The sequence below is a fragment of the Schistocerca nitens genome, chromosome 4 (genome assembly GCF_023898315.1).
Source record: "Schistocerca nitens isolate TAMUIC-IGC-003100 chromosome 4, iqSchNite1.1, whole genome shotgun sequence".
Classification (NCBI taxonomy): domain Eukaryota; kingdom Metazoa; phylum Arthropoda; class Insecta; order Orthoptera; family Acrididae; genus Schistocerca; species Schistocerca nitens.
Window position 1 is genome coordinate 717,627,664 of NC_064617.1, and position 14,142 is coordinate 717,641,805.

Sequence of the window (14,142 nt, forward strand, 5' to 3'; positions counted from 1 at the left end):
GAAATGACTGTGGGAAGCAGGAATACAGAGAAAACATGCAAAAACTATTGATGGCTTGGTACATTTGCATCTGTGACTGATGGCAACAGCTTAGAGGGGGATGGGGATTGCCACATGAGCAGTGAGCAAAAGCACAAAAGTCTTAAAAGGAACAGGCCCACGAGTCCATGCTGTTCATATTTTTGTGGATTATATAATTTATTCTTGGCAATTAATTAATTAATTAATTAATTAATTAATTAGTCTTTTAATAGAGGGGAAGAATAGCTACAAGCAAGTTAATATTTATTTATTTTTGAGTCCTGCATGCTCTTGTGCTGTTGCCATGTTTGATTTAAAACAAATCACATTCAAACTAAGTACTGACAAAGTTGCTGAGTAAATTCCCTGTTCCAGTATCCCCAAATAATATGAAAAAATTAAGCATCTGAGACTTATGGTGATACATGAGTCTTCAATACATGGTAAAATTACACTTTTACAAAATATGCTTGTTAAATTACTGAGAGAACAGAACTTGAAGAAAATGTGTATTACAGAGATTGTGTGAGAAAGTGAAAGACTATTGTGACAAAAAGTGTCCTTCCATAGTAGAAATGAAGGACAAATGATTGAAGGAAAAAAGATGAGCCACTCTTCAGCCATGGAAATGCTGGACATGTTCAAGGAAGTAAATTTAGTGTATACTTTGATTAAAATCTTGAAGATTAAATTGAGGCAGTAGCTTTCTGTATGAAGGCAGTCATTCATGTTACTTTTAACTTTCCTTTATGAAGATCTACAGATGCAAATATATACATCAAAGTGACACAAACATTACTTCATAAAACCAGTACTTCTACTAAAGGTGTGATAAAGAGTTTGGTACGTGCATGTACATGTGTGTGACGCAAGGCACTATAAGATGTGTGACAGAGGGTACATGGTGCAGCAGAATCATTCCTTTCTCCCCCTTTTCCAGTTCTATTTACAGGCAGTGCACAGTAAGAAAGATTGTCAATACTGTCATGCATATACACAGATTTCTCTAATTTTGCCTCGTGGGCATGTGAAATGATGTGAATTACAGGAACTAACACACTATCTGATCAAAACTCACAAGACACACTACGTAATTGCGAAAGTGATTCCTAGATATCATGGGAGAAAGACTTGCCAGTAAAATTAGATGAAAATGTGCTTAATTCATTAGATAAGAAATTGCAGGCAACTGGTATATTTTGTGATCTGTCAAAGGCATTTGACTGTGTAAATCACAATATCCTTTTAAGTAAATTAGAATATTATAGTGTAACGGGAAATGCTGCAAAATGGTTCAAATCTTATATCTCTGGCAGGAAACAAAGGGTTTTATTAGGAAAGAGACATATATCAAACAGCATCCAACTGGGAACTAATTACATGTAGGGTCCCACAAGGTTCCATTTTATGGCCCTTCCTTCTTGTGTATATCAATGACGTTTCATCAGTAACATTACCAGATGCCAAGTTTGTTTTGTTTGCCGATGATACAAACATTGCAGTAAATAGCAAATCAAGTGTAGTCTTAGAAAGATCAGCTAATAAAATATTTGTGGGCATTAATCACTGGTTCCTAGCCAATTCCTTGTCACTAAACTTTGAAAAAACACACTACATGCAGTTCAGAACTTGTAAGGGGTGTCCCACGAGTATATGCCTAACATACGATGACAAGCAGATAGAAGAAGTGGACAGTGTTAAATTCTTGGGATTACAGCTTGATAATAAATTCAACTGGGAAAAGCACACCACAGAACTGCTGAAGCGTCTTAACAAATCTCTATTTGCAATGTGAATTGTGTCAGACATAGGGGATATAAAAATGAAGATGCTGGCATACTATGCTTACTTTCATTCCATAATGTCATATGGGATTATTTTTTGGGGTAATTCATCAAGCCAAGCTAAAGTTTTCTGGGCACAAAAATGTGCAGTGAGAGTTATATGTGGTGTGAACTCAAGAACATCCTGCAGAAGCCTGTTTAGGAAACTAGGGATATTAACTACTGCTTCCCAATATATCTATTCTTTAATGAAATTTGTCATTAAAAATATATCACTTTTTCAAACCAACAGCTCAATTCATGGAATCAATACTAGAAATAAGAATAATCTTCACAAGGATTTAAAGTCACTTAGTCTTGTACAAAAAGGTGTGCATTATTCAGGAACACACATTTTCAATAACTAGCCAGCAGCCATAAAAAGCTTAACAACCAATGAAATTCAGTTTAAGAGAAGCTTAAAGGATTTATTGGTGGCCAACTACTTCTACTCCATTGATGAATTTCTCAATAGAACCAACTGATTTGTGTGTGTGTGTGTGTGTGTGTGTGTGTGTGTGTGTAAGTACAATCTAACTTCTGCACCATTTCAGTGCAGTAATGTGTTCATTGTAAATAAGTATTATAGTAGTTGTATTACACGTTTATTACCTTATAAATAAATTTAAAAAACTTTTTTATTTTAAATTCAGTGCGTTAGTATTTGTAAAATGATTCTTTCATATAGTGTTCATTAAAAAATGATGATCATTCCACTTGGGACCTGTGGAATGGTACATTAGCTTTTTGTTTGAGTTGTAAATATTTGTCATGTATTGTTGTTTTTCTGACATGTTCTACATCCTGGAGGACCTCCTCACTACGGATCAATTGGAATGAAAGTAAATCTAATCTAATCTAATCTAAAAAAGGAGGCTGGAAATATTGTGTTGTCAGTAGAGAAGCAGTAACAGCAGAATGGGTCCAATTGGAGAGTTAAGTAACTTCCAACCTGGACTAGTCATTGGATGTTACCTGACTAACAAATCCATGAGGACATTTCAACCCTTCTAAAATAGCACAGGTAGACTGTTGGTGATGTGAGTGTGAAGTGAAAATGCGAAGGAACAAGCACAGCTAAACCAAGACCAGACAGACCTCATGTACTGATGGACGGGGATGGTCGAGCACTGTGGAGAGTGATTGTAAAAAATCACATGAAATCACTCGAAGGACTTACTTATGAGTTGCCAAGTGCTACCAGCAGTCCAGCTAGCACTAGGACTCTGTGTAGGTAGTTAAAGATGATGGGTGGGGATGGGGGGGATGGGGGGATACAGTGGTTGAGCAGCTCCTCATAAGCTACATATTTCTGTAGTTAAGCCAAATGACACTCGAGGTGCTGTAAAGAGCGATACCATTGGTCAGTGGAAGACTGAAAATGAGTGTTTGGAGTGATGAATCACATTATACCCTGTGGCCATCCAATGGAAGGATTTGGGTGTGGCAGATGCTTGGAGAATGTTACCTGCCATCACGTGTAGTGTCATCACTGGAGTACAGAGGAAATGGCATTATGGAGTGGGCATGTGTTTCATGATTAGGATGTAATGACATTAGTGTGCTTAACAAAATACCAAATGCGGAAGGATATGACTAGACATTTTACAGCCTTGTGTACTGCATACAGTAGAGCAACGGTTTGATGACTTTGTATCACCTTGTCATAATGCAGCACCTGTGAGCCAGTAATTGTGTACAATAACATTCCTGAAATGGACTAGCCTGTTCAGAGTTCTGACCTGAACCCAATGGGATACCTCTGAGATGAGTTAGAACATTGAATTCGCTCTAGACCTCATTATCTGACCTCTCTACCTTCTCTGGTTTTGGTCGTTGAGGGAGAATGGGCTGCCATTCCTCCACAGACATTCAGGCACCTCATTGAAAGTGCCTGCAGCAGGATTCAAGCTGTAATGAAGAGGAATGGTGTATGCACCCCATATTAATGCCCACCAACAGGTGTCCAGATACATTTGGTCAGAAAATGTGTATTTCGTGACTCATTTTGGAACAGGGTCTTTTTAATTTTTTGTAGTACCTCTCCACACTGCACAGTGACCATCATATAACATCTCACATTGGAGTGTGTTGAGGATTTTTGAGAGTATTTCACTCTGTGTAAAGGAACTGGTGGGCCTTTTGGCTACTCCCTTCCAACACACATTTCCGTGAATCACACAGATGGGCATCCATCCAGAATATCCTGAATTGTCACCTCCTCCTTGCCAAAACCTCTATTAATATGTTCCCACTGCCTCACCTTACCTTTTCCTTTCTCTCCTCTGTCCACTCCACAACTTCTCCATCAAAATCATGCACTGCCCTCTCCCACCACTCATCCTCCCCCCCCCCCACCCTCCCCATCATATGGGCACTTTCTTCCTCCATCCCTCCCTCCCTCCCTCCTCCTCCTCCCAGCTCCCATCCCTCTCTCATTCCCCTCTCCATCTCCCTGCCCTCTCGCCTCCGTCCTTCTTCACTTTCACCTTTATCTCCTTTTTTACTATTCCTTTCCCCTCCCATATACCCTCTCCCTCTTCCTACACCTCTTTTTATTCTACTCTCAGTACTTTTTTCGCCTTGTTGTGTGGATGTGGAGTTATCTGTCCAAAGACCTACCCCCTTCCTGCTAGCGTGTCCTTCCCTACCCCTTCCCATCTCCATCAGCTCAGGCAGCTGCTTTCAGTAATCTAGTATCAATAATCAGTCATACCGTGGCACAGAAGTGTGTGTTTTGGTGTCTCCGTGTTTGTATGTGAATGTGTGTACTTCTGCTAGAAAAAGAGCAAATGCTTGAAAGCTAGTGTGGATGTTGTTTTTCTGTTAACTGTTTCTGTGTTGCACGCATTGGAATTATGTGGTGAGTGTTACATAAAAATCCCTAACTGACGTATATTTTCAGTGCATTAATGTGATCAATTTAAATAAGTGTTGTAAACTGATTTTTCTGTTTGCTAACGCTTGCATACAATAGCCTAAGAATTATCTTATGCACCTCGTCAATGTATTGAACATTTACATGTTTGGTAACATTTTTGTTATTACCTTTTACATGAAGATGTATTTGGGATTTTTTGACTTATTCCACACCCATGAGCGGGCAATTTCACTAGGGGTTTTTGGAAGGTACATTAACATATCTTTTTTCTCTTTTTAAATATTTATTATGTATTCTTGTTTTCTGGCATGTTCCACAGCATCCTTGAGGATCTCCTAACTGTGGCTCTATAGTACAAGATGTACATCTGCACCCAGGTGAAAAAAGTTACGGGATACTGAGATGTACATATACGGATGGCAGTAGTATCACATACGCAAGGTATAAAAGCACAGTGCATTGGCGGAGCTGTCATTTGTACTCAGATGATTCATGTAAAAATGTGTCTGCCATGATTATGGCCACACACCAGGAATTAGGAGACTTTGAATGTGGAATGGTAGCTGGAGCTAGACACACAGGAGATTCCATTTTGGAAATTGTTGGGGAATTTAATATTCAGAGATCCACTGTGTCAGGAGTGTGTTGAGACTACCAAATTTCAGGCATTACATCTCACCATGGACAATGCAATGGCCAACGGCCTTCACTTAATGACTGACGACAGTGGCATTTGCATAGAACAGTCAGTGTTAGCACACAAGAAACACTGCGTGAAATAACTGCAGAAATCTATGTGGGATATACGAGAGATGTGCCTGTTAGGATAGATCATCAAAATTTGGTGGTGATGGTCTGTGGCAGCAGACTACTGATGAGAGTGCCTTCGCTAACAGCACGAATTCGCAGGCAGTGCCTCTCCTGGACTCATGATCATATCATTTGGACTCTAGACAACTGGAAAACTGTGGCCTGGGCAGATGAGTCCCAATTTCAGTTGGTAAGAGCTGATGGTAGGGTTCGAGTGTGGTGCAGAACCCATGAGCTGTAGACCCTAGTTGTCAACAAGGCACTGTGCAAGGCAGTGATGGCTCCATAATGGCGTGGGCTATGTTTACATGGAATTTACTGCGTCCCCTGTTCCAACTGAATCAATCACTGACTGCAAATGACTATGTTTGGTTACTTGGAGACCATTTGCAGCCATTCATAAATCTTAGGTACCCAAACAACTATGGAATTTTTATGGGTGACAATGCACCATGTTACTGGGCCGTTCTGGACACTTCGAGCAAATGATTTGGCCATCCAAATTGCTCGCAGTTATAGACAAAGACATATATCGAGGTCGGTTCATGCACAAAATCCTGCACCAGCAACACTTTCGCAGTTATAGACAGCTATAGAGGCAGCATGACTCATATTTCTGCAGGGAACTTACAGCAGCTTGTTGAGCCCATGCCACATCGAGCTGCTACACTATGCCAGACAAAAGGAGGTCCAACACAGTATTTTAGGAAGTATCCCATGGTTTCTGTCACCTCAGTGTAATGTAATCTAATTTAATCTTGGCTATAAGTCAACATTGTCAATTTGCGATTAGACGTCATTTAGAAATCTGGTAACACAGAAACTACCTGTTCACCTAGAGGTATTATTATCAAGGCATCACATTATACCTCAATCCAAACTGATTATTTGAGAAAATCTTCTTTTTCATCAGGCTGACCATAACGTTCAAGTTTATAATATCTAGAATCATGCAGCAGGCATATGTTAGCAATAATGGTGCATAATTTTGTGTGTGTGTCGTCTCCTCCCCCCCCCCCCCCCCACCACCCCCCTCTTTTTTTTTTTTTTTTTTTTTTTTTTTGAGGAAAAATAAAGGAAGTTGGTGACATGTTCATTTCCAGTTAAATATGTCTGTTTACTGCATGGGTAATTCTTAAGACACAAACTAGTGAAGGAGATATTTCTGCAGTGTGTAGACTATGGAATCTAAAAGGAATTATATTAAAGTCTGGTGCTTTGTTTGCTTTGAGTAGTCCAATTTCTTCTCAAAATCTGGGGTGTTGGCACTGATCGTGACTTGTGCTTACACCACCTGAGATGAGTACCTTCCTTCACTCCTTCAGTCAGTGGTCAGAAGGTGCCATGGATTGCCTCCAGACCTGGGCAAGAGGTTTCATTTAATGTTGATTATGTATAACACAACTTCTGGCAGGCTACATCCAGTGTTTCTGACAACTACCAGTAGAACCTCCTCGACATTGTGAATGGGATCACTTGGGAGAGGGGGGGGGGGGGGAGGTTTCAGAGATTGTGAGGAGCCCAGGCAGTCAGTCAGTGGTTGATAGTTTGTGTTCTGGAGGCATCAGTGGCAGCTGCATCATTAGTATGATGTCGACTGACCCAGGCTGTGCGTCATTAAGTGACCCAGCTGATGATGGGCTGGCTCCAGCAATTTAAATACCACTGTCTGGCACTGACCTATTCAGAAGAATCCATGTTTCTGTGTAGCACTGAAACATCTCGAACAGAGATGTGGTGCAGATGGTGTTACTCGGATGGAGGTTATTGCAAAAGTGTCCCAAAACAAAGTGTTGCTGCAGCACCATATCTCCATCCACAGCTGCTGGCAGTGATGGCGGCCAGGTTACAGCTTTGGGCTGTGGCAGAGTTTTGTGCCATTTCATTATCATGAAATAGGGGACAGGAAGTACCATGGATATGATACATGAGTTGGGGTGGCAGTCATTAAAATAAAAACATTTTTCACTGCAACAGGATTTTTTTACAACATATTGATCACCAACTTTCTCCTCTGAATGCAAAATATTTTGTTGACTACAACCTACACACGGAGAAATAACCATCATAATAAAATAAGAGAACTCAAAACTCACATGGAAATATGTAGATATGTATTTTTCCCATGTGCTTTTCAAGAGTGGAACAATCTGAAAGTGATTTTGTGAATCCTCAGCAAAACATTTAAGTGTGAATTGCAGAGTAATCAGATAGAAGTAGATGTAATAGTAGTACCCAGTACAGTGAAAGAAAGAAAACAGTAAATATGTACAGTGAATGAAAGAAAACAGTAAATACGCAAAACAGACTTGTCTTAATTTTGCCATATACTTAGTATTTTTATTCAATTTCCTTAGCAGGGTGAAGGTGCACCATTGGGACGCAAGGGGACATGTGCCAACCATGTTCGTGATGTGGCTGCCTTTTTCAAGGGTGCTCACGTTACCATGAATGCACGAAATGAGGAAGAAGTGGATCCCCAACTCATAATTGAAAAAGTAGCCAAGTCCACAGGCTCAGCATATAGCTTTAAGGAAAGAGCCGACAACACAAATGATGCTGGACCTGTTGTGAGTAGATTTGTGTGTAATTGTTTGTACTTTAGTTCCTGCAAAAGAGAGAGTTTCATGGAATTGCTTCTTAGTGTATTATCATTATATAGATGTACTGAAGCGCTTTCAGTGTGCAGTAGTAATTGAGTTTTATAAGAGAGGTTAATCTTGCTATTGTAAGTGTCCTTAATTACCTCCTGATAAATGTTAATCACTGAATAGAAATACTAAAATTTATGATATAAGGCAATGAATGAACCTTATAAATTATGCCTTAAAACAAATGTATGTGTTTGGCTTTCAGGGAACCACATACAAACGTGTTATCCCACGCCAAGAAATTGATGTTCATGAGCGCGACCAGTTTTGGGAACGTGAACAGAGGGAAGAACAGCAACGTCAAGCTGAGGAACGGAAACGTCGTGAGGAAGAGCGGCGGAAGCTGGAAGAAGAGAGGCATAAGAGGGAGGTAGGAGAAAAATCTGTGAATGGCACAGCTATTTTGCTTTCTAAATGGAATTTCCTGGTCTCCTAAATATTAGCACAAGAGAAAACATATAATCACAGTTATCATTAATTATTTTCATTTCAAGATGTATCATATAAGGACAATATATTTATATAGCATGTGTACTCGCATTCAGCAGTACACTACATTGTATATAACAGAAACTCAGACAGTGTTGCTTGGTACACACCTGTTGATAGCATTCATGGATTCATTTGCAAAAAGTAGTTACCATAGACTTCTGTTTGGGGTTTAGTTTCTCAAATGCAATGACCATGCTTCGGCGTGATTTGTGTGTGTGTGTGTGTGTGTGTGTGTGTGTGTGTGTGTGTGTGTTTTAGACTTCCGTGAAGGCACATTCTTAAAATTCAAGAGTTGCCCTACATAAGCTGCCCATGTTTCTTTTTTTGGGTACTGGATGATTTCAGTGTACTGATTACCAAACAGTCCTATCACAAATTATGCTGCTTATCTTTTAACTTTTTCAATATCTTCTGTCTGTTTCATGTGATATATTCATTCTTATCATAATTGGGTTTTGCTCAAAACTATTTATTTATAGCAAATCCTCAAGACAGGAAGAAATGTAAAATTCACCTGATCATCTCTATCCCCAGAGTCTCATAAATATAGATAGTGAAAGATATTTCTCAATGTGATGTTTCAGTAGAGGAATTGTAGTGTGGTTTTCATAACTAAATAAATTCCAAATTTCAACCTGTAACTCTTAACCATTATAGTACCGGTGCAGTCAATAAACTTCTACACTGATGACCAATAATTTTTAATGACTGTTGGAGAAAAAACAACTGATGCTTGTTGCCTTCATCATGAGCCCATCCCAACCTGCTGTGCATGTGTGTTTTCTTTCTCAGTAATTTCCTGCTCGTGTTATTAAACTATAAATGAACTTAACCACCAACCACTTCATTTGATTACATATACATGCTCAACAAGTGTGGAATAAAACACATGAAGCAGAGATGCTGAGTCGCAATTGGTACAACGAAAAGAATGTCGGAAAGTGAGCTTTTGGCCAAGAAGGCCTTTGTCAAAAATAGACAACACACACTCATGCAAATGCAGCTCACGCACATATGACCACAGTCTGGCAGCTGAAACGAGACTGAAGACTGGCTTCAGCTGCCAGAGACTGTGGTTGTGTGTGTGTGTGTGTGTGTGTGTGTGTGTGTGTTGTCTATTTTCAACAAAGTCCTTGTTGGCCAAGAGCTCACTTTCTGACAGTCTTTTTGTTGTGCCTATCTATGACTCAGCATCTCCACTATATGGTGAGTAGCAACTGTCCTTTTTGTAATACTGTTACAGCTCATCCTGGATTTTCCATTGTTTGATAAAACACATGAACCTACACTAATCATAATCTACTGTTTCCACATAAAAACTGATTCGTGATTTGATAACAGTGGGTTATATGATCTCTGGTCACTTGTATAATGTAACATTGAAGATAAAAAATGAAATTGGTAAACGTGACCTCTCAGCATAAAGAAATTCTGATCATTGATGAATGACTTAAGTTTGAAACCTGAACGCTGCAGTGTTAAACATAATGCGTATGTGCTTAAGCAGTGCTCAGTGTCTCCTTCGTGCAGTCATTGCTTATCTTTATTCATCTCACAGTTCTTCATTCACACAGTATTTTTTTCCTAGTGATATTAACATGTTCAAGTAATATGCTTGCTTGCATATCTCTTAGCCCAGTCCCATAGTAAATTTGTAGTTACCTCCCTCTCGTGAAATTTCTTCATCCCAACATCCCCCGATGCTATCAAGTGTGTAACACACCTACAAACATATTCTATGTGTTCAGTATATAGCGCAAAGGAATGGAACAGGTCAGAAGGGGTAATTTACAATTACATTAATGATTCATAAGGAAACTGTACAATTAGGGTATTGTGTCCTAAAACAGACACGGTTAAAATCTTAAAAGGCACCCAGTCTGATTATAGGAAAACCATACCTACCACATATATTCCTATTACATTCCAACAGTTAGTAAATGCACCAACAGTTATTAAAAATTACGCAGGCCAATGAAAATATTTTTTGAAAAACTTTTTTTACTTTGATAGCTGATCTTTATAGATTTTTATGAGCTGAATCCAAATCTAGCCTTATTTTTTTTTTGTATCACCCATAGTTTTCGAACAGTATGCTTTTTATTATATAGTTTAAAAATCCTATGCTATACGGTAAACAGGGAAATTAATGAAATGCTTTGTTACAACATAAGCATGGTTTGTATTTACATTAAGCTTCTTAAAACAATGATATGTGTTAATAGAGGTTTCACTTGTCAGCTGGAATTGGTTTTATTTTCTTTCTCATTTTTCTTTGAAGCTTCTTGTGTAGCTTTTTCTACGATGAGACACTTGCTGAACTTCTCGGTGAGGTGATAAACAGTAGTCCCCCATCGTGTTGGTGTTCCAGCGGCCTTGGTAGTGTTTCCCATCACTTTAATGTCCTGGTGAAAATGCTCTTCTTGCTCCTCACTAACATTTCCCATATTGTCCGGGAAGTAATCCAGGTGACTGTTCAAAAAGTGAACGTTCAGGTACATTAATCATCCTAAAGTTTTAAACTTCTTTAACATTGTAGCTATAATAGGAATGTATTCTGGGTCTTTTTCATGTCCTTAGAACTTCATAACGACTTGCCTGAATGATACTCATGCTTCTTTCTCCTTTAAGGTCATTGTGGATTCAAAGTTAACATCAAACATCAATTTTCTAATGTCAGATCTGCAGGTCTGACAAAGACACCTTCTTTTAGTTTAGCTTCTGAAAGGTGTGGAAACTTTTGGCAGAGATACCTAAAACGTAGTCCATCTTTAGGCAACACCTTTAGAAACTGTTTCATTAGGCCTAACTTTATATGTGGAGGTGGTAGGAGTACGTTTTTTGGATCTACGAGGTTTTTGCTTTGAATGTTCTTCTCGCCAGGTCTTAAAGACTCCCTCACAGGCCAGTTCTTTCTGCAGCAGTGTTGATTCCTAGCCCTACTGTTCCATTCACACAAGAAACATGGAAATTTGGTAAAGCCACCTTGCTGACCAAGGAGCATGCATGTTACTTTTAGATCGCCACATATAATCCAATAATGAGCAGGATAGCCTATTTTATTTAGCACTATTTCTAGATTTTCATAGCTTTCTTCCATGTACAGAGTGTCCAACAGTTATAGACGCATACATGTTACCATTGTAACCTTTAAAATAGTTTTGGATGAATCAGCAAACAGCCTCCAGTTCTCCTTTTTGTATTCAGTACCAAACTCATTCATCAGACCAGGAATGTGTGAGCAGTACACTAAATCACCTTCTTGTTGAAAGAACTTGGAAAATTACTGCTCTCTCTTTCTGTACATGTATATGCTGCTTCCAACTGTCAATAAGTTCTTTCCTTGTAATCGAGAGCTAAGCGACTCAGCTTTTTCTTTCATTAAGCCCAAATCCCTAACCAAATCGTTAAGCTTGGTCTGAGTAAACAATTTGGGCTCTAGACTTTCTGTATTACAATGGAATTCATCATCATCTGGTTCATCTAAATCACATTGTACATCAGAAAATACTTCTGTTGGAATAGAATTTAAGCCATCTGGTGGTTCATGAATTGGCAAATCTTCACCATTCCCTACTGGTCAGATGGCGGACGGAAAGTTAGGGTAACTTATTACCTTCTTGTTTTTCGAATTATGACCAGTAATGTGAACACTGCAAAAAGTAGCAATCATCGGAATGATTTCTTGGCTCTCTCCATATCATACAAACAGCAAATCTAAAGGCTTTTTTCTCCTTTTTTGACCATTTTCTCAGAACTTCAACATGCACACAACATACATTATGCGGCGCCCAAGATTTATCTTGATCACCAAGTTTAGATCCAAAGTATGATAGATAAACCTTTTCAAAAATCTGTAATGTTTTTTTGGTGTTCTTTTTAATCACAAATTCACCACAAATATAACAAAACTGTCAGCAGAGTTTTTACAACCACGATTAGACATTGTACTGAGCACATGTGCAGGAAATGGGATAGTGAGGTAAGCAAAACACCATCCGTAAACACAAAAATAGAATCGACCTTTTTTTGCCAGCAAATGTTTTTCAGCAGTGCTACCAATGTCATCTACATTCATTACGCCTCCTCTTAAAATTATTTTGACTATAAAAAAGCTGTTAAATTCTTTTAAAAAATCACTAAGTTTAATAAATTTAACTGTAAAATGTGAAGAAATGGTGGGTAATACAGTTTTTAAGTATCATATTTGGATTTCCCACCCTAAAAACATAAGAATAAGGTATTTTCAGCAAAAAAGTTTTTCCGTCATTGGCCTGTGTAATTGGTCTTACGCAGTGTTGTACCTATCTGCGACTCAGAACCTCAACTGTATGGTGAGTAGCAACTATCCTTTTCACAGTATTGTTACAAATATTCCTACTGTGATTTAGGCCTATGCTGCCATTGTTTAGGAATGGTTAGTCATAACTTGTTTTGCCATTACGAATTTCTCTTTTCAGGAAAAAATTAATTTCGACAAACAGCATTTTTGGACTTAAAAATAAATGTGCACACAGTTGTTACAAATACAGAATATTGTGCTCTGCGCGCTGGGTTATTAATTATTGTTAAATTTATTATATGGATATAGTTATTAAGCAATTAATATAATTCTTAAATAAGATATGCTCAGTTCCAGAATATGTTGTTGTTGATTCCTAAAAGTGATATGCAAAATCTTCTTGATAATGCAGTTATATACACTGAATTATGTTTCTTGCTGTTGTTGGCAATAATGCAAGAGTTGTTGTGCTGCATTTCTTGCTATTGTTGACGTTAATGTGCCAGGTGGTATAGACTGTGCTAGGTTTTCATGTTACTGCTTGTGTGTCAGATTCTGGTGGTGGATGCACACGATCTTACTCAAATATTAACTGGGGAAAGAAAATTTGCAAGTATTCTTTTTCCCTGATCTCTCTTATAGGTATTTACTGGTTACATTCTGACATGTATAAGGTAGAATGAAATGTTTTGATATAGGCCTATAGTTTTCTTACATTTATTTGCAGCATCTCTTTGAAGAATGACGATAGCCTGGATGATGTCAACCCCTTCGAAGAGCCCACACTAGATGCTTATTGTAATGATTAATCCAGCAAATGTAGGTAGAGGAGATTAGATTTTGGCTAAATTAGGAGGAAAGGGGAATTCATACAGCTGCAGATATGTCTGCACCATACAAAAAGTACTGTAAAATGACCTAGAATTATATCTCTAGATTCTGTAGATGTGGACAAAATAGTTTTTAAATTAAATTAATAAGATGTTTTGCATGTCAATAAGAGTGGTGTGATATGGAAATTGCAAATCCTTCATTTTTCTGGTGGTGTGGGAAATACAATGTCCCTATTTTTGTTCATTGGGGGTGGGGTGGGGGGTAAGATAGTGATTCTATTTCATGTATCTATTAATTTTTTTTTTTTTTAAATTTTAAGTATAATGGTAAATGGTTCCCATCCGTTGT

At 38.3% G+C, this 14,142-nt stretch overlaps 1 protein-coding gene across 1 annotated transcript in view; it reads left to right on the forward strand.

The window, feature by feature from the left end:
- Positions 1-14,142, forward strand: part of LOC126252796 (drebrin-like protein) — a 209,349-nt gene that overhangs the window by 72,093 nt on the left and 123,114 nt on the right. The window contains exons 4-5 of the mRNA XM_049953733.1: positions 7,893-8,105; positions 8,392-8,556. Coding sequence (XP_049809690.1) covers positions 7,893-8,105; positions 8,392-8,556 — 378 coding nt within the window. The remainder of the gene's footprint in view (positions 1-7,892; positions 8,106-8,391; positions 8,557-14,142) is intronic.